The sequence below is a fragment of the Dermacentor variabilis genome, chromosome 4 (genome assembly GCF_050947875.1).
Source record: "Dermacentor variabilis isolate Ectoservices chromosome 4, ASM5094787v1, whole genome shotgun sequence".
Lineage (NCBI taxonomy): Eukaryota > Metazoa > Arthropoda > Arachnida > Ixodida > Ixodidae > Dermacentor > Dermacentor variabilis.
In genome coordinates, this window is record NC_134571.1 from 219,491,161 (window position 1) to 219,511,958 (window position 20,798).

The 20,798-nt window shown below is 49.5% G+C and overlaps 1 protein-coding gene across 2 annotated transcripts in view; it reads right to left on the reverse strand.

Annotated features, from left to right (window-relative positions):
* Positions 1–20,798, reverse strand: part of LOC142580113 (transmembrane protein 117-like) — a 161,048-nt gene that overhangs the window by 110,753 nt on the left and 29,497 nt on the right. For both annotated transcript variants that reach the window (XM_075690930.1, XM_075690929.1), the window contains one exon: positions 20,527–20,786. In XM_075690930.1, the coding sequence (XP_075547045.1) occupies positions 20,527–20,786 (260 nt within the window). The remainder of the gene's footprint in view (positions 1–20,526; positions 20,787–20,798) is intronic.

Here is a 20,798-nt window from a genome sequence, read left to right on the forward strand (position 1 = left end):
TTGCAAGCACAGATGTGTGCGGAGGTATCGTAGCGTCGTCAGCAACGAGCAGCTTGGTGCCACAATCATCAGCATCCTTAAGTTGGGCATCAGGAAGCCGCGAAAATTCGACGTCAGCACGAGAACAGTCAATGATGGCCTTGTGATCGGAAAGGAGGTCCCACCTCAAGATGATGTTGTATAAGCATGAAGACAGAACAATAAATTCGACTGTGTACGTGAGTCCTTGAATGGTGATGCAGGTAGTGCACACAGCAACAGGGCAATTACAGAAACGGCGGCTCCTGTGTCGACCAGCGCAAGTGCAACAGTTCCATCTACATATATACTTCAATAACATTCGTCAGAGAATAGCGAGGCCTTGTGCTGTTCGACACAGGCGCAGTTCTTGCCTCGGGAACTGCGGCGACTAGTTTTCCTGTTAGGTAGGAGTCGGACAACGGCACATTGGCGAAAGCAAACAGTGTCGGGGCGATGGCAAGCGGCGCTCATGGACAGGGTTAGCGGTGCGTAGAGAAATCGGATGTGATTCATGAGGTGACGAGAAGAACGGAATTGGAGGGGCGTATGATGGTGCAGGTTGGTCAACTCGGGGAAGCCATGAGTGACGGCAACAGAACTGTGCCACATGACCAGGGATGCCGCAATAGAAGCACATTGGGCGGTTGTCGGGCATGCGCCATGATGCAGTGTTGGCTGGTATCCTGGTGAGAAATGCGGGCGGACGTGATAGTACAGCAGGCTATGATGATGAGAACTTCGGTGGCATGGTCTGCGCTACAACTTCAGCAAATGTTATAGTGCAGGTGCTGACGGCGGTGCACGCGGGGAGGGAATAGCCTCAGATACTTGCGCATGTATAATTTGTCACAGGTTTAGAGTCAAAGATGAGCTTGTAGATGAGCTTAGAGCTTGTAACGCCAGTCACTAGAAACAGATGCCGAGCGACTTTGGCATGGATGAACTCTTTGATCTCACAGAGCAGGGGGCCGTGGTCGGGAACTGCAGACATCCTGCATGGAAGAACGCCAGGTCAGGAGACATTGTCTGCAGAGTTCATCATAACTGTGACAGAGATCAGCGACTTCGACAGTGGTCTGTGGGTCCTTCGATAGACGCATTTGAAAGTCATCGTCTTCGATGCCCTGCAAAATATGACGAATCTTATCAGATTCGGTCATTGATGCACTGATGCGCTTGCAAAGGTCGACGACGTCTTCTGTGTAGTTGGTGAAATTCTCACTGGGCTGCTGGGAATGATTGTGCAAGTGCTCTTCGGCATGAAGCTTTTACACACCGAGCCGACCGAAAACTTGCGTCAAGCTCGTCTTGAAATCTGACCAGGTGTGAAGGTTGGATTCGTGGTTGTGGAGCCACATGTTTGCAATGCCCGTGAGGTAGAAGATCGCATTGTTCAACTTGTGAGCATCGTCCCATTTGTTGTGGGCACCTGCACGTTCATAGGATGAGCGCCAGTCTTCGACATCATTTTCATCAGAGCCGCTGAAGATGGCTGGATCCCGTTGATGCAACGAGCCGAAAGAGAGAAGGGTGGGTGAGGCCAGTGGTGGTGTTTGGCTTGCGTCCTCAGGCATGATGGGCGGCAACTTCCGACTGCGGAGTTCCAGGGTAGGGGAAAACCTATTAACCTACACCAAATATGTAACATGGTTTAATTAACAAGCCAGAACATTGCACAATACACAGGCAGGTCTGTAGATCAAGCGTCGGGCACCAAGCGCACAAGCTCTGTTCTCGAGCGAGGCATTGACAATGCACCTGAAGCACACGCCTATCTTCTTCGCTACAATATATATATATTTGAGTGAAATGCTGAATCACAGGATCCAGAAGTAAAACAGGCCAAAGAATAGAAGTGCATGGACGAACTACCAGTATTTTACTGATGTTCTGACCGGGGACCAGCCTTCATTCTGATGGAGGACAGTTGAGGCCAAAACGTTATTAACATCCTGGTATTTTTCTTATGTGCTTCTTCTTTGCTATATATATATGGTGGTCTCATTGAGAGTGATATTACAGCAAAGCATAAAAAGAAGGAAATGCACATGCGCAGTGAAAACAGTGGACTGGAACTCCTTATGATACGGCTTTGATGTGTGCTCTACTAAGGCCTTTCTACATGACTAAAATGTGATTCTACATGACAGTGGGTTTCATCACAACTCTCACAGGCCACAAAAGCTATGTTTGGGACGTTCAAATTTTGTTTACTTTATTGGTACTGAAAAAGCCAACTTCAAGTCATGTAGTGAAGGCAACTTTCTCTATAATCAAATTTTTTATGGCCATTTTGCAAATAATTATATGATTCTGAGTGTATATTGGGCATTTATTTATTGTGCCGATTCAATCGAGTATTTAAAAAAAATTGACATTTTTGGAAATGTATTTTTTTTTTTAAATTGGGAGTAAACTCTTTTAAAGATATGTGAACTCTAAGCAAATAAGTCTAGTTGCAACACAGAACATTAGTTGCCTTGCTTCACTGACATCAGGTGCTTCAATATATATTACGGTTTTACACCTACTTACCTCCAAAAGTGAACAAAATGCATGTGTCTTTGGTATAACACAGCACTCATAATGCGTAACTAAGCAAATTAAAATCAACTGGTAACCTAAAGAAACCAAGGTGAATCTTCACTAATTCATGAGCAGGTAGCTTCACGCTCGGGTGGTTCATGAAACAGACGCGCACAAGGAAGGGGGGGGGGGGGCGGAGTGTGTCACGTGCAGTGTCTCGGGGAAATGCATTCAGCAGCATGACAATACCTGCCTTCATGTTTTTGCTTATGCCACATCAACTAATTGATCACAATTGAATCATTAATTTAAAAAAATTTGAGTTAAAATTTCCCTACAAAAGGCACTACTGGGAATAAAATCACCTCCAGCGCTTGTCGAATGGGTGCCGCAGTGCTACAGTTGACTTTGCGAGGGGGGTGGGGGGCGCCAAGCCCCTCAAAAAATGGAGGACGGCCAGGCCCCCCAGGCCCCCACCGACTTTAAGCACTGAGTGCAACTAAACAAAAAATAAATTTAGAAACAGGTCTGCATTGTCATCGTAAGTTGTTGTGTGTAGTGTTGTACAATAACACTAGGTGCCATCACTAACAATAATTACATGTAAACATCGAGAAGTGGCACCACAAGTGTCATATTTATATATAGCAGTAGACATGCTTCAACATAAAGTTCAGTTTAGGTTCGTCTGGGTTTTATTTGAGTCGTGTGGTGTGTCCGTTCGACTGCCTGGTCCAGCCGACATAACAATCTAGCAATGAGGATGCTCCCAGGTAATTCACCGCCGCCACCGTCTTTCTGACAGCCCAGCTATACCATGGTCCCACTGGCAGCACCTGTTCTAGAACTAAGCTCCCGTTTCCAGAGCATCCGAACTGTCGGCAGCCCACCATCGAGCCCTTCTCTTGTGCTGCCTTGGCCCCGAGGGACAACACATTTTTGATGCACTACCGCCATCATATGCACCTCCCCCCCCCCCCCCCTCCTTTCCCTAGGTCAGCTCCACTTTTTGTGACTACCACTACCACCGAAACACCGGCCGCCAAGGTAGCCGATGCCTACCAAACTTAAGCCCATAACTCTAGTGCCACCGGACAAATATGATGCTGCACTTGAAGCGCTAGCATGGCACTTCGCCACTGCCCACAATGTACGCGTCGAGCGGTGCCGCTTTCACAACCATTGTCAACTGCACTGTGAGCCCATACTAGACTTCACCCTTGCGCTTCGTGAACTGGCCTCCTCATGTGATTTTGGCACGCAAGCTGACAAAAATCTGTGCGACCCGTGGAGGAAGAAAAATGTAGGAGAGGCCTCGGCCAGCATGGACTTATTAGAGAAAGTGTTGCGGAAATCACGTGCTGTTTTTCGTAAAGGAGCACTGGGACTGGTACCCCAAACGACAACGTTACCATAGCAACCATGCTCCTGAAGCTCTCGCTACTGTTCTCGGCCTGTGAAAAGTGAAATAAGAATTTTCCCCCTGCGTCATTTTCGCAGAACATTCTGTTCGCGAGACAAGCTGACTTGGGAGTGCAGTGTGAAGCTTGAAAGTTGCGTTTTGGGTCTGTGAGTGTGAGTGTCAGCCAGCAACAGAGACACACAAGCAATCATGGTGCAGGTCTTCTTCAATGTGCCATGAGCAAACACAGGAGCTCATCTGCTTCACTAAAACTGTCACAGAAGTTTCGTAGAGTTTGTTGCACACTTCCGACGGCTTGTAGCAATGCAAGTTCAAAGCTCACGCCTATTTGCCCTGGCGAGGTGCAAAGGGAAATGGCTCACCAACATGGCTGCATTTCCGTCTTCAAAAATGTGACATCACAGCTTCTGCTATTATGTGTCTTTCCTCCGTGGTACAGTGCACTAGAATAGGGCAGTGAAACGATCCTCACTGGCTGCCCCTTGACAAAGCTGTCACGGTAGGCGGCGAACATAGCGGTGGCACAGCAGTCGCCGACTGCACTGTGCCCCGTGACAGTGCGTGCACGAGATTTGGCCTAGGCAAGCCATTTCGGCTACGTGTTCCTTTATTCTGTGCATGTCTTGTGGAACAGTTCGTGTATAAGCGGTGACTCCTTGCTTCAGCAATTACACATTGCTGAAGCAACACTATTGGTAAGCAACGCTTACCCAAGTAAACAACATTGAAAAAATGAAAGGGGCTAATATTTTTCAGCTCTTTGGACAGGGACCTCTGCAAACATTCTTTTTTTATCAGACACTACAAGAGAGAAGCTGTGGCAGCACAGAAGCTACTGCAAAGTTATTTCTAAGAATGAAGTCGTCGATTGCTGTACTGACGTCTAGGTATCCAGCAGAAGCTCTGACATCCAATTCTACCAGTGTACAAAAGATCCAAGATGTGCTTGAATTTCTGAACACTTGGGTGTGTCACACTAACAAGAAGCATTTTCTCAGTGACTCAACAGCAGAAGGATTAAGGGTAACACCGACAAGTACACTCGAGCTTCTTGACTACTGGAACAAAGAGGTCGGATTCAAATATCGGCTAACTTCAAGGCTTAGCCTGGATAAAGTTAACTTTCTTGGCACCGTACATACTTGTGTATAAGCTGCCCTCGTGTATAGCCCACACCCCTACTTTCGCACGCAAAAATGTGAGGAAACAAAAAATGCCAAAAATGTGTCACTCCCACGAAATGCTACAAGATGTTGCCAATCAGTTTTTCGTACTCACCGCATATCACTATCGTTTATACTTGTGTATAAGCTACATTTTTTTAAACATATTTTCTCAGGTGCGGGTTATACATGAATCAGGCTTATAGCTACACATTAACACACGGTAGTGCCACTGCGACTACTGTGCCAGATAATTAAAAAACTGGTGGCAAATATCAACATTTTACTTCACTATTTATCTCCGCTCTCAAGCTAAGCACTCTCGTATGAGCTCGGCCCATCAGCACGCTCACCACTGTCGGACGAGCTCGCCTCATCGGCGCGCTCCCAAAGCTGGTCATCCTCTGTGCCTTCCATGGCGTTTGATATCCCCGCAGCTCTAAAGCTCTTTGCGATGGTGTCCACTGACATGGAACCCCACGCGTCCAGAATCCAACCGAAGTTATTCCCTGGTATTGTCGCAGCCACCTTGGTGAGACACTGAAGGTGGCCTCGAGCTGGAAGAAGAAATTGTGTCTATGGTGACATTGGTACACCAAGAAGATCTACAACTTGCTACAGCTGAGGATAGCACACTCCAAGAAGTTGTCCATTACATACAGACATGGTGGCTAGCCCGCCAAAACCTGGACTCCAACTGACTCCGACCTGTGAAGTCCGAAGGGAGTTGTGGGTAGTTAATGGTGTGCTCTTGCGTACAGAGCGCATTGTAGTTCCTTCGAAGCTCACAGCTACTTTTGTCCAACTGGCTCACGAATCCCACCCTGGTTTTGTGAAAACCAAACAATGTCTACGAGAAAAGTACTGGAGGCCGGAGTTGGGCAAGCAAGTTGAGATGACTCTCTGCAGTTGTACTGCTTGCCAGAGCGCAGACAAAAGTGCCAAGAACTCGCCCACACCACTTCAGCCAGTACCTGTTTCCGATAAGCCCTGGTACAAGTTCACCATTGACATCGTCAGTCCTTTCGAGCATGCACCCGCAGATTGCGGATTTGTCATTGCAGTAGTAGATTAGTTTTCGAAATGGCCGTAAGTGGCATTCTGCATTGACGCTATCTCTCACATGGTGATGTAGTTCCTTCTCACGCTCTTCACACGTGAAGGTTACCCGACCGTGATAGTATCCGACCATGGCCGACAGTCCACGTCAAGGGAATTTGAGTTCTTCCTTGAAGACCGTGGGATCAACCACATCTTTTCTGTCCTGTACCACCTACATATGTGTTCCTTCGACTTCGTCTTCGTCTTTAGTGCTTTTTTATGAAAACCGGCAAATGGTCTCGTCAAGAGCTTTAATCATGTACTAAGTCATACATTCAACTGGTCTTACTGGGGCAACATTTAGTGAAGGCAACGGTGACAGAATACCTAGGAATATAGCAAGCCACCTCTCACAGCACTACTAGTCTCTCAGGGGCAGTTCTTCTACATGTCCGACACATGAGAACAACTCTAGACGTCATTGGTCAGCCAACTGCAAACTTCAGCACAAATCCAGCTCGGGAGATGAGTTTGCTAAGGAAAAGGGTTGCAGAGAAACAACATAAAATTAAGGCCTATACAGTTGAACCCTGTTGTACCGAACTCAAAAAAAAAAAAAAAAACACCTATAAGTTTGATATAGGGCATAATTCGATATAAGCCTGCTAAAAAATTGGCCGTCATAAAAGCACATACCATTTAAAAAAGCACTTTATTGATGAAACTAGCTTAGTTTTCCATGAAATAGTCCTGTATTTTCTTCTGCTTGGGCAATTTCATTGCCTGCGACACACGAACTTCTCCACATTGTCTGAAAAGTTGTAGCAACTGAGGCCACAACTTTCCACATTGGCACAGAAGCACCGGACTTGTGCGAGCACATCAATCACCTCAGATGATGTCGGCAAAGGATGGTCGTTGCTTTCCTCATTGTGCCCACTATCACTTGTGCTAGGTACGATGTCGGCAATGTAGTCTTCGCTTTCGGGCTCTTTCATGGTCACAATACCATCATCCATACTCACAAACTCGTGGACCATTGATCCGTCAATTGCTTCCGGAAATTGTGACAGCTCGCTCCAAACTTCGGCGACACTGGCAATGGCTTCATCGCACTCATTAAAATTATCAGAGTCACCACCGGGCATGCAGAAGCCGGCACATGTGAAGCAATTTCGGATGAACCACTTCCACGTCGCCACCTCGACCTCGCTGTGCGTACGCGTCGAGCGCCACGGGCACCGGGTCCCGAGTTTGTCCACTTTAGCCCCAATCTTCTCCTTATTATTCCTTCAAGATCGTGCTGAGAGTGCTCATTGAAATCTTGCACGCTGCAGCGACATCTGACTTCTCAATGCGTTCGACTTGATTCACGATTTCTAGCTTCATGGTGAAAGGCAAATTTTGCCGCTTCGCACTAGCCATCACGGCAGCAGTGCGGGAGAAGGCCCACAAGGTGCAAACACAATGAAGAAGTGGTTCGTTGTGGGAAAAATGAAAGGTTGCTGCTATCTTCTGCAGCCTCTGCAGGAGCACGGCTCAGTGCCAACACGGCGGAAAGGGTGGAGTAAACAAGATAGGAGGGTAGCAGGTTAAGATGTTGCCATGGCAGCGGCAGAGCAAACCCGTAGGAAGGGCCTAGTGGTTCTAGCCGGAAGGGTAGTCTGGTAACAGGACACGGTGGGGTGATTAAGCAGGTGCCAGATGCTTGGGGCAGGTCAGGAAGCTTTGAATGGGTTGGATGGCCGTGAGGCTATCCATCTTCGCACAAAGTCCTAGAGCCTCGCTGAGAGCCCCGAGGAGTAGAGGTACTCGACAACACTTAGGAGGGCTGGTATCTGGTTGCGACCAGGGAAGAAGTCTTCCTCCCTTGCAGAAGGAAGCCCCAGGCACTCCAGCAGGTGACGGCCACCCAATGAACCAGAAAAGCACCGACACCACTTGCACTTCCACCATCTTGCATGATGAGGGCACAAGAGCCTCTGATTGGCTGTCTGAGCAAGCGCTGCAGGCGGGCCAGGGTCATTTCTTGCAGGGGGGTGTCGACGGCTTGCACGATGCGGCGCGGTCACGGTAGGTAGAACGGGTGGATGGAGTCATGCTGCCGAGATTCCTGCTGCCGTGAGGGAAAGCCAACTTCTGGGGGCACTTTCGCACCGCTTGACGTTCAATATATCGGAGGTCGGTGCTATTTTTGTTAGACGTAAGCATAATTTTTCATATATATACTCATTGCAATTATACCATGTTCAGAAATTGTTCGATATACAGGATAATTCGATGTAAACAGGTTCGATACAGTCGGGTTCGACTGTACTGACCAACGCATGCTATACAGCTGGCGCCCACCACATCTCGCACTACTCCATCCCATGACCAACGTGCTTCTGCACACTCTCTTTCACCATCAGTGTCTATGCTGCCGAGCCCACCAAGGCTGCAAGATTAACAAATGGAGAGTCGGGGTTCGTGCCCTGGCACGGAAGAGAGTAGTGTACCGGCAGATGGACTGGTAGATGGCCATGGACTCGATACAGAGCCACCGTCTGACCGGCCCAGGAGAATTGGAAGACTTCCAGTGCACTTCCAAGACTATGTGCAGTGATTTGACAGTGGTTCACGAGTATTTATACAGACAGTGACTGTTTTTCATGTATTATACATGTTTCATGTATTATATATAACCTCCTACATGAATACAACAATCAAACCCTGGCCCTCAGTGCCCAGTGGCTGCGAAGCAACTGACCACGGCGACAGTCAGACCTGTGACGCAGCAGAGGGTGCTAAGAATACCTGGTTCCGAACAGGCCGCCATTGGAATCTGAACCTGGCAACGTTTAACGCTAGAACGTTATCTAGTGAGGCGACTCTAGCAGTGCAATTGGAGGAATTAGATGGCAGCAAATTGGATATAATAGAGCTCAGTGAAGTTAGGAGAACAAAAGAAGCATATACAGTGCTAAAACGCAAACACGTCCTATGCTACCGGGGCATAGCGGAGAGACGTGAACTAGGAGTTGGATTCCTGATGAATAATTATATAGCTGGTAACATACAGGAATACTACAGCATTAACGAGAGGGTGGCAGGCCTTGTTGTGAAAATTAATAAGGGGTACAAATTGAAGGTCATAGAAGTCTACACCCCTACATCTAATCATGATGACCAGGAAGTCGAAAGCTTCTATGAAGTCATGGAATCGGCGATGGGTAAAGTCAAAACAAAATACGTTATGCTGATGGGCGACTTGAATGCCAGGCTATGCGAAGTCCCAAAGTTCATTAGCGCTGGTAAAACGGCTTAAGTCGTACAATGTGGACTATTTCATTGTCGTGAGCAGCGCTGCTGTGATAGCAAAATGCCATCTGGTACGACCTCATAGTCGAGTGCGCCAATGTGTCGGATGATCTTGTAGGGTCTGAAATAGCGACATAAAAACTTCTCCCCAAGTCCTCGTTGGTGTATTGGGGTCGAAACCCAAACACGGTCGCCGGACTGGTACTCGATATAGCGTCGTCGAAGGTTGTACAGTAAAAGCTTATTAATTCGAATTCCGCAGGGATGCTATGAAAATTCAAATTATACAAAATTCGAGCTAATGAAAGTCAGAGAAAAAAATCGCTCAGTTAAGGCGCATATATAGTCTGACGTGGCGTGAGCACGCGCGCACACACTACGTCACATTGGCATGAACACCATTTATACTTCGAAGCACTGCGCAGCCAACGTAACCGGACGCGACCAGCGCGGTCCGACACGCCCGACGTCGAGATGGCTCTTGCTCCATCCGCGCATTCGTCGCGCTGACTGGGGTAGAGTCTCGCCTGAAAAGCGAAGCATCGATTGCGATAGAAAATTAGTAGATACAGTCGAACCCCGCTACAACGAACGTCGCTTCAACGAAATTTTCGCTTCAACGAAATATTTCCAATTCCCCGTCAGCTCGCTATACAAAGTAATGGAACAAATTTCTCATCACAACGAACCATTTTTGGGGCGCGTTTCCGCTTCAACGAAATTTTTGCTATGCGAAGCTCGATTTAAAAATATATCTTACAATAAAACAAGCATATCGCCGCCCATCTATGTACTTCCATAGGCCCACGCTGCTTTGTTTCGCTAAACATTCGCTGGACCAAACTAATCCACTCACTGAAACGCACATGATCACCGCCATAGCTTGGTGTTGATGACTATCGGGCTGGCTGCCTTGCGACAAGGCGCGGGGGCAAGCTCCCGTTTTCTTCCAATCCAATTCAGAGCCGCAACCAATCCGTTGCCAAAGGACGCAGCAGCCTGGCAACAGCAGCGCGTTTGCCCTAGTTTTTTTCACTCGTGCTTGTGCTGCTAGTGCGCTGTAATGAATGCGAGCATGGCGACTTCATCTAGAAAGCGGAAGTTCCTCTCGCTTGAAGAGAAGGCACGGATTATCAGCGCGGCATCCAGTGGCAGGAAAAAGGGAGATGTTGCAGCGGACTTCGGCATCTCACAGAGCACGCTGTCAACGATCTTGAAGTCGAAAGACGCGATAGCGCAAGCTCTTTCTTCGGGGACATCCGCGAAGCGGAAAAAGCTGACGCAAGCGGCTCATGAGGACCTTGAGAAGGCTCTGTACACGTGGTTCCTCGACGTGCGCGCAAAGAAGATGCCGGTCAGCGGAAACATGTTGCAGCAAAAGGCACTTGGCTATGCCTGTATGCTGGGCATCAATGATTTCAAAGCCAGCTCAGGGTGGCTGACCCGTTTTAAGGCCAGGCATGAAATCGTCGCTAAAGTGCTGTGTGGGGAGTCGGCCTCATCAGACGCCGACGCTGCATCTGCTTGGGCATCAGCTACTGTGCCGGAATTAATGGAGAAATATGCCACATCAGACATATACAATGCCGATGAAACGGGACTTTTCTTCGAGCTCCTCCCCTCCAAGACGCTTCACATGAAGGGCCAGCCATGCAGCGGAGGGAAGCATAGCAAAAAGCGTGTGACTGTGCTCCTGTGCTGCAACATGGACGGGTCTGACAAGCGCTGCCCACTGGTGATAGGCAAAAGTGCGAAGCCGCGGTGCTTCAAAGGTGGCAAGAGCCTGCCCGTCAAATATGTTGCCAATAAGAAGTCTTGGATGACACGGGCCGTTTTCAAAGAGTGGCTAACCGCTTTCGACCGTGACATGACGGCAAAGAAACGTAAGGTTTGTTTGCTCATCGACAATTGCTCAGCGCATAACGTTGAAGACGTTCAGCTTCAAAGCGTGGAAGTAAGATTCTTCCCGCCGAATTGCACGGCTTTAATCCAGCCGCTGGATCAAGGTATCATCAATAGCGTTAAAAGCGCTTATCGACAGCGACTGATTCAGCGGCTGGTGTTAAACATCGACACCGGTCGGGCAATCGAAGTGGATTTGTACATGGCTGTACAGATGGTCTCAGCAGCGTGGACGGCAACCAGTCGCAGTATCATCTACAACTGTTTTGTGCACGCCGGCTTTCACTCCGATGCTCAACTGGCAGCGAACTCCACGTCGGACGAGGAAGGCTGCAGTACAATTGCTCCACCCTCCACAGAGGCCAATGCGGCATGGGCAGCCCTTCAGGACTCCGGAGATGTGCCGGCCGATGTTCACATCGGCGACTACATCGCTGTTGACAGTGAAGTGCTAGCTCACGAGGAGCTGAGTGACGAAGCTATAATTGAGGGCGTTCGCCACAACGACGCATCATCGGATGATGACAGCGACGCGGAGGACTTAGCGCCACCACCTGCAATAAAAGTGATGGATGCTTTTGATGTGATCCGCAGATTTTTCGGTGCTCACGATGACGACGTCGCGATGCAACTGTTCACCGAGTGCGAAAGCCGCGCCACTGCACTCGTGGCAAAAAAAAAGAAGCAGAAGAAGCTGACCGACTTCTTTGGAAATAAATGATGTTTTGGGACTATGTGGTCCAACCTGACAGTGTTTTTGGCCTGTTTTCGCCTCAACGAAATTTCGCTTTAACGAAATTTTTCGCGCGCCCCGTCAGTTTCGTTGTAGCGAGGTTCAACTGTAGCTATACGAAGTAAGGATAATAGTTTTATCGGCCGTATAAACTTGTAAGCATTCGCTTACTAAATAAATTAACAAGCACAGTGTCGTGTCACGCACGCACAGGTAAGCATGAACACATCTTGCTCGATGACTGTGGAAACTCGCTGAAAAACGCTGGAGTGAGGACACGCAGCAGTGGCAGCGAGCGAATTGACATTCATACGTATGAGCTCTCGCTTCAACGCGAACGAAATGTAGAAAGCACATCGCATATGAAGCTACCGGCAATACGCGCACTCTGCGAACATCGCAGATCGCTTTGAAGATGAGGCTCACGTGGGCGCGCACTTTGGCCATGTCGCAGATCACTTTCAAGAGGCGGCGCCCGCATGGCTGCACCGTAAGCAGCAGCCGCTGAAGATCGTCCCCCCGTCCCTCCCTCGACTCGCCCACCTACCTCGCGCGCGACAAGAGAGGGCGCGCTCCGCCCCACCTTCTCCTCTTGTGCACGCGAGATTGAGCCGCGTTCACCGGCTCACCCTCGTACGCTCGTACACAAAGAAGGCGCGCGGCAACGGTGTTATCGTCCTTGCCGCTGATCAAAAAAGCAAAGCTGCGCGACCCGTGCGGCGACACCTGCGTGCTCCCGCGCACTAGCACTCTCACCATCCATGATGATGCAGAGTTCGAATTATCGGTGGCGGTGCGGATTTCAGTGTGAATAAGCGGGATGTGTTACATATTGCTTCCAATACATTGTTGGACGGACCGCAGCGACTACTTCGAATTATCCAAAATTTCGCATTAACGAATAGTGAATTAACGAGCTTTTACTGTAGTGTTGGCTGTTGGTCCTCTGCTGGTTCTTGCTCCGCAGGCGGGCGAGCTGTCGAGCTTCTTTGACACACTTTCGGTAGGTGGCGACGTCAAGATTCTATTCATCGGTGACGTGCGGCAGCATGGCGTCGAGTGTCGTTGTCGGGTTCCTGCCGTAAACCAACTTGAACGGCGTGATCTGTGTTGTTTCTTGCACCACCATGTAGTAAGTGAATGTTACATACGGCAGGATGGCATCCCACGTCTTGTGTTCTGCGTTGACGTACATTGCTAGCATGTCGGCGAGGGTCTTTTTCAGGTGCTCTATAAGACCATTCGTCTGTGGGTGGTACGCAGTTGTTATGTGGCTTCTCAGGCTGTATTGTAGAATCGCTTGGATGAGCTTCGCTGTAAAGGCCGTTCCTCCATCAGTGATGAGGAATTCTGGGGCGCCATGTCGCTGCGGGATGTTCTCGACGAAGAATTTTGCCACTTCGGCGGCGCTACCTTTTGGCAGAGCTTTCGTTGCAGCGAAGAGGGTGAGGTAGTCCGGCGCCACGACGATCTCTTTATTTCTGGATGTTGACGTCGGAAAGGGTCCCAACAAGTCCATCCTGATCTGCTGAAATGGTCGGCATGGAGGCTGGATTGGCTGTAGTAATAGGTTTGTTCTATTCAGAAAAAGGTGCACGGCACCACAAACGAAAAGGTGCAGGGAGTGCCAGGCTGCACCCACTCGCTGCAGGGTTCAAGGGTGCAGTGCACCGCGGCGGCACTTTACCTTGCACCCCTTTCAATCGAGCACGGGGGTGCAGGGTGCACTGCACTGCTGCACCTCGGGGAATCGAGGGTCTAGGTGCAGAAGGTGCAGAGAAACTTGGCTGAATCGAATAGAACTAATATCGTTGGCCTTGCCGGTCGTGTCTTGCGTCGCTGACAGTCTCAGGATGTCTTGACGTAACGGGCAACGACGGCAGTCAGGCGCAGCCAGTAATACTTTTCCTGTATCCTCGATAACGTCCGAAAGAATCCAAGGTGCCCAGTGGTCGGATCGTCATGTAGGGCGTGCAGTACTTCTGGACGCAGTGCTGAGGGAAGAACAAGAATGTGGTTGGTGCAGACTGGTGAAAGTTCTTTACGACCAGATTGTTTTGTAGTGAGAATGAAGACAATCCTCGCTTAAATACCCTGGGGACGACATTGGTGATACTTTCAAGGTACTCAATGAGGCTTTTTAGCTCCAGGTGTGCTCGTTGCTCTTGAGCGAAGTTTTTTGCACTTATAATTCCAGGGAAGTTATCGTCATCTTCGTCATGTTGCGGCGGCAGGTCCACGGGGGTGCCTTATAGGCAATCGGCATCAGAGTGTTTTCGTCTGGACTTGTAGATTACAGTGATGTCATATCCTTGCAGTCAGGCTCCATCGCGCCAGCCGTCCTGAAGGGTCCTTTAAATTCGCTAGCCAACACAACGCATGATGGTCGCTGACAACTCTGAATGGCCTGCCTATATGTAAGGGCGGAATTTTGCTGTAGCCCAAATGATGGCGAGGCATTTCTTTTCAGTCGTAGAATAAGTGCCTTGCGCTTTCGACAGTACCAGCTAGCGTAAGCTATCACCTGTTCCAGTCCGTCTTTCCTCTGGACTAGGACGGCACTGAGGCCTAGGCTACTGGCGTCAGTGTCGATTTCGGTATCAACGTCCTCGTCAAAGTGCACAAATACCGGAGGCGAGTGCGTGCGTCGTTTGAGTTGTTCAAATGCATCGGCCTGCGGCGTTTCCCACTTAAACTCGACATCACATTTAGTTAGATGTGTCAGCTGCTCAACGATGCGTGAAAAGTTTTTGACAAAGCACCTGTAGTAGGCACACATGCCAAGAAATCTACGCACTGCCTTCTTGTCGATGGGCTGCGGGAACTTTGCGATGGTAGCTGTCTTCTGCGGCTCGTGGCAGACACCAGATATGCTGATGAAATGGCCTAGGAACAGAAGCTCATCGTAAGCGAAGCGGCATTTTTCCGGCTTCAGTGTAAGCCCTGATGACGTGATGGCCACTAGTGCTGTTGCAAGCTGCCTAAGGTGACCGTTGAAGTTTCTGGCAAAGACGACATCATCCAAGTAAACAAGACATGTCTGCTATTTCAATCATCCTAAAACTGTGATCATCCGAGGCTGGAACATTGCAGGTGCCGAGCACAGTCCAAATGGCAAAGCCTTGAACTCGTAGAGGCCGTCTGGGGTGATGAAGGTGGTCCTTTCGCGATCTCTCTCGTCAACTTCTATTTGCCAGTAGCTAGACTTGAGGTCTATTGATGGGAAATAATTAGCGTTGCACGGTTGATCCAATGCATCGCCTATCCATGGGAGGGGGTATACGTCCTTCTTCGTGATCTTGTTCAGTCGACAAAAATCGCCGCAGAAACATAGGGTTCTGTCCTTTTTCTTCACTAAGACTACAGATGATGCCCATGGGCTTTCGGATGGCTGGATGATGTCGTCGACTTGCTGCCTAACAGCTTCACGTTCTCGCGTCCAAACTCAATAAGGGCTCTGGCAAAGTGGTCGAGCGCACTCTTCGGTTATCATGCGATGCTTTGCGACTGGTGTTTGTCGAATCCTTGACGCTGTCGAAAAGCAGTCATTGTATCACCAAAGAAGACTTCTGAGCTGTTCCTGCTTACTCACAAGGAGACTTGGATTTATTTCAAAGTCTTGTTTGGGAACTATGGTCGCCAGGGAAGATGCGGCAGATTCTGAGAGGACAAACGCATTGCTGGTTTCTTCAATTTCCTCAATGTATGCGATCGTCGTGCCCTAGTTGATGTACTTGAACTCCTGATTGAAGTTTGTCAGCACCACTTTCACTTTCCCTCCATGGAGTTCAAACAATCCCTCTTGCGACGCAAATTTCACGGTCAAGCAATAAACGTTGGTCGCCCTTGGTGACAATGCTGGAGCGAGGCGGGATGCTGACTTGGTCCTCAAGTACACTGAAGGCACGCTGACTGGAAGGCCTCTCCACGAGTATCGCTTAGTCTGTGGACAGCGTTATCGACTTCGACCTCCGGTTGATTATGGTGCCGTGTTGGTTCAGGAAGTCCATGCCAAGAATGACATCTCATGAACACTGTTGGAGGACAACGAGCATTGCAGGGTAGGTCTGGTCATGAACTGTAATTCTTATCGTGCAGATTCCCGTCGGCGTTATGAGGTGTCCTCTAGATGTGGGAATTTGAGGGCCGTCCCATGCAGTCTTGACATTCTTCTGTTTGGCGGCGAATAATCCACTGATGACAGAGTAGCTGGCTCCTTTGTGTCCACTATGGCGGTGATTGCGTGGCCATCGACAAGCACGTCGAGGTCGGTTGTTCTTTGTCTTGCGTTGCAGTTAAGTCTTGGCATCGGATCACGGCTGCATCATGTTGACGTGTGGCTGGTATGTTGCATCATCAGGTCTTTGATCTGTGTATTCTTTGCTTCCAGGCTTCGTCGGGATGGTGGTGTGTCGTGATGTCATCGAGATAGTCTCTTCAGTGTATTCGTCAGCGGTGGAAGATCTTCATCAGTTTTAAGAACAGCAACTGCACCTCCATCGGTTGCTGCTTTTAGTTTTCTGGATATAGGCTGACGGACCGGCCCCGGGCTGGGCCAGTGTATGGACAGCGCTGCGGCGACAGGTATCGGCCCAGTGATGGCGAACGAGACGGTTGTCGAGGCTCCACTGAGTAGCGGCGAGGTAGTCGGTGATGTGACGAGGGCGTTCACCTTCCTGAGGGCGCAGTGCATTGATGGGAAACCGTCGCAATCCAAAGTCACAGATGGGCATCGGTGGTATACATGGCCGGCTGCCCCACAATGGTAGCAGAGCAGGCAGGGGTTGGGGGCACGCCAAATGCCCGTCTTCCTTGCGTAGCTGCGCTGGGCGACAGGTGGGCGTGGTGGCGGTCGCGGCAGTGGACGACGGAATTGCAGCATTACAGGGTCCTGGTGCGGTCGCAGAGGGGTGCCTTGACGGCGGGTACAGTGGCGTAGGTCATCGCTTCCGGCTGGGGCTACGGTGATTGTGGCTGCACATCAGGAACTCCAAGCAATCGCTGAACCTCTTCTTTGACGCTTTCAATGATTGAGGCCCCTTAAGTCTGCGACCTTGGGTACAACTTCTACAGCTCTTCCCGTACGAGCACTCTGATAGTCAGTGGCCAGTGATTGAAATCCAATGTAGTTTGTAGAGTTTGTGCGGCGTTTGAATTGCCAGTTCCGCACTTCGAGTGTCTCCTCGATGCTGGTGGCCTCGCCAAGAAACTCGTCGACGGTCTTCAGTGGGCTTCATATCATTCCGGCGAAAAGTTCTCCCTTCACACCACCCATAAGTAGGCGGACTTTCTTCTCCTCAGACATTTCTGGCTCGGCGTGGCGGAATATACAGCTCACCTCCTCTATGAAGATCGCGATGGTCTCAATGGGCAGCTGCACTCGGGTTTCTAGTAAAGCTTGGGCTCGTTCTCGGCGTACGACGCTTGTGAATGTCTGCAGAAAGCCGCTTCGGAACAGGTCCCACGGGGTTAAGGTGGCTTCTCGGTTCTCGAACCACATCTTGGCGGCGTCTTCTAATGCGAAAAAGACATGTGGCAGTTTGTCGTCACTGTTCCAGCTGTTAAATGTAGCGACCCCCTCATACGTCTCAAGCCAGCTTTCAGGATCCTCAAATGTAAACCACGGAACGTCGGAGGCTCCCTGGGCTGCTGCAGTACGATGGGGGTCACTGGGGCTGCCATTGGGTTTGACTTGGAGACGACCTTCCTGGTCATCTCAGGCAAAAGTCCGTGTACTGGGGGCAGTCCTTGCAGCCTGCGGCTACCTCGCTGGTTCTTGGCGAAGTTGGTGTTGCCTTCCGCGTTCGGCCTTAGGTCACAGCTTTGTGGGTGTGACGAGTGGATGACGAAGTGGAAGAAGAGTGCGCGGTAGTGCGTGGCAGGCATGGCACGTGATGAGGGCGCGCTGTGGTTCAGATTTGGAGGGCTCGGCAGAACGGTCACGGGCGATGTCGGTGTTGCATTCCGCGTTTGGGCTTGGGTCACAGCTTTGTGGGTGTGACGAGTGGATGACGAAGTGGAAGAAGAGTGCACGGTAGCGTGTGGCGGGCATGGCACGCGATGAGGGCGTGCTGTGGTTCAGATTTGGACGGCTCGGCAGAACGGTCACAGGACGGCGATGGCCTGGTGGGACCTGCTCCAGGAGCGATTGAGTCGGCTACCGGTCTATCTCGATCGCACAGCCAGGCAGCCAAGCACGAGTGGCTAACGGTCTGCTAGGGCAACTGTTCAAAGCTTCCTAGGGACCAGGGAACGACGACTCCGGTGGCTAACAGTCCGCACTGATGTCCCGCCTGAGAGCCGCCGCTGAAACCGAACCTGCTGCAGTTCGTGCTTCCGGTCTTGTTATGCTGGCAGGAACCTGCAGAGCTCGCCCGCCGTAAACGGGCCTGTCACGCTCCTCGAGAACAGAGCGGTGAGCGTCTTCTTCACCCTCTTTCCCAGTGCCGGAGCGTGGCAGCTCCACTAGACGACACGGCTGCGGTCATTCGGAGTATCCCAAGGATACTACCATGGTTCTGCGCGTGAGTTAGTCGCCTGTCAGGTGAGAGTGGACACTTTACGACAGCGAACTTTGCCGTGTAGACACGGACGACTAGAACAGAACCGTGAAGCTTGCTTTAGACTTGTTAAAGTGCTGTATGTATTTTTTTGTTTTGTGTACATGTAAATGTTCTGCACATCCTGACATAAAAAGGGTATAGACAATGTCAGTTCTCCATGCCTTTCTCGCTGTGTGTTGAGCCCTGGGCCCACAAACCCCCGTGTGTATCACGGTAAGGCCGTCCGGTACACGAACGCAAAGCACCTCCACCAGAGATGTCACGTGGTAGTGACGGTAAAGAACACAGTAGCGATACTGTGGAAGACAAAAGTAACCTTTATTGGGCGAACCTGTGCCCACAAAAACAGGCTATGCTTAAAGCACAACAATAGCGACGAACACAGTTGGCGATAGTCGAAAATGCGATCTACCGGTCAAGCGTGTTGGCTTTTATACATGAGCCATGGAACATTCCAGAGCAATCGCTGGTGCCCGTGTGTCTTCCAGAAAGCTCTACCCCATTCGCATCGCACATAATGCAATCGGATTACACAAGGTTTAGTGACAACAGACAGTGGATAGAACAATCTATAACATTACAGAAACTTCCTATACATGCAGGCATGTCCCGCGCTGAGCGATAACATTTGTTAGACGGTGAAAGGCGCTCACCTGAACAAGATAAACATATCATAAAGAACATATCATATCAAACAAGAAAACGTGTCAATATACAGCAGTAGACATGCTTCAATAATGAGTTCAATTCGGGTTCATCTGGGATTCACTTGAGTAGTGTGGTGCGTTGATTTGGCCACCTGGTCCGGCCGACATAATGTTGTGGTAGTAAACTAAGCCAGTGATTTGCAAACATTTACTTTTTATTAAGAGCTACCCACCATGATAACACTGTCGCACCATTCTGACAGTGCATCAGGTTTTCCATGGCCTATGAGATTATGTTGGCCCTCTGTTGCAAGAGCTAGGGTACACCATAATTTGAAAGACCATACCACACAGAAGCACATATCGAAGGGCAGCTAAGTTGCATAACTGCCAAGGGATATCATTTTTAAATGTCACTGGCATCCTGTCTTACTGTACTTGCAAGCCTTCGTATTGAAAAAAAAAATTCCACCCATTTTCTTTCTTTTTTTTGTACAAGGTCTTAAAAGTGCGAACTGCCTCCTAATTCTGAATGCTCATTCAAAAGTGGCAAAATATATCACACTTGCTCATGCACATTGCTACACACTATAACAGCAATGTTCCTCCATAAACTATATTACAATTTTCTGCATATTCATGGTGCATTCCTGCTTCCTCCAAATCGTACGTCCGGGCATGGCCCATAGTATACAGCAATTTCACGAATCAAATACATCTTTTGACCAATCCTTTCTACCAAACACTATTGATGAATAGAATCGACTGCCTTAGTCTACTGTCAATTAGCGTAGCCCCACAAAATTTGAAGACATTATTACAGCAATTCCATAACTGTTGTGTACAAGCCTGGTCCTTGTTTTTCATCTCATCTTGATGGAGGTTTTTTTGTGCATGTGTGTGTGGGTGTGCGTGTGTGTGCGTGCGCGCGTGTGTGCACGCGTGTGTGCGTGCGTATGCATGGTCTCTTATAATGATAAATGTCAATGTCATGGTATCCTTGAATATGTCTTATCTCTGCAGAGCTTTTTTTTAGTATTGTTTTACACTCGTTGAATTTTTTGTTGTGTTCCGCATTGTAAGTGTGTGACACAATAAATACCCTTCCCCCTTGTGTAAGGTTCTAGTGAGATATTTAAGGAAAAATAAATTATGATGACTAGTCGGATGACAATGAAGAGCAGGCAAACAAGGGTTGTCCACTCACGAAGCAGAAAGTGGTGGATGAAGTATTTGCCACAGACGAGGCCACAAAACAGGGCTAGGAGCCAGAGGAGCACCTTGGCACACCGCCATCCCCACTCGGGCGGGTACTTGGTGCAGACAAACGAGAAGACATTGCCAAACACCGGAATCTCGCTCTCGGTTCGGCTGTGTGAGATGGGGTCCTCCGCAAACACCAGGAAGTTGCAGAACACCACAAAGTACGACACAAACAGCCGTGCGTACGGGTGCTGCAGGAAGTACCTGCAACATGTG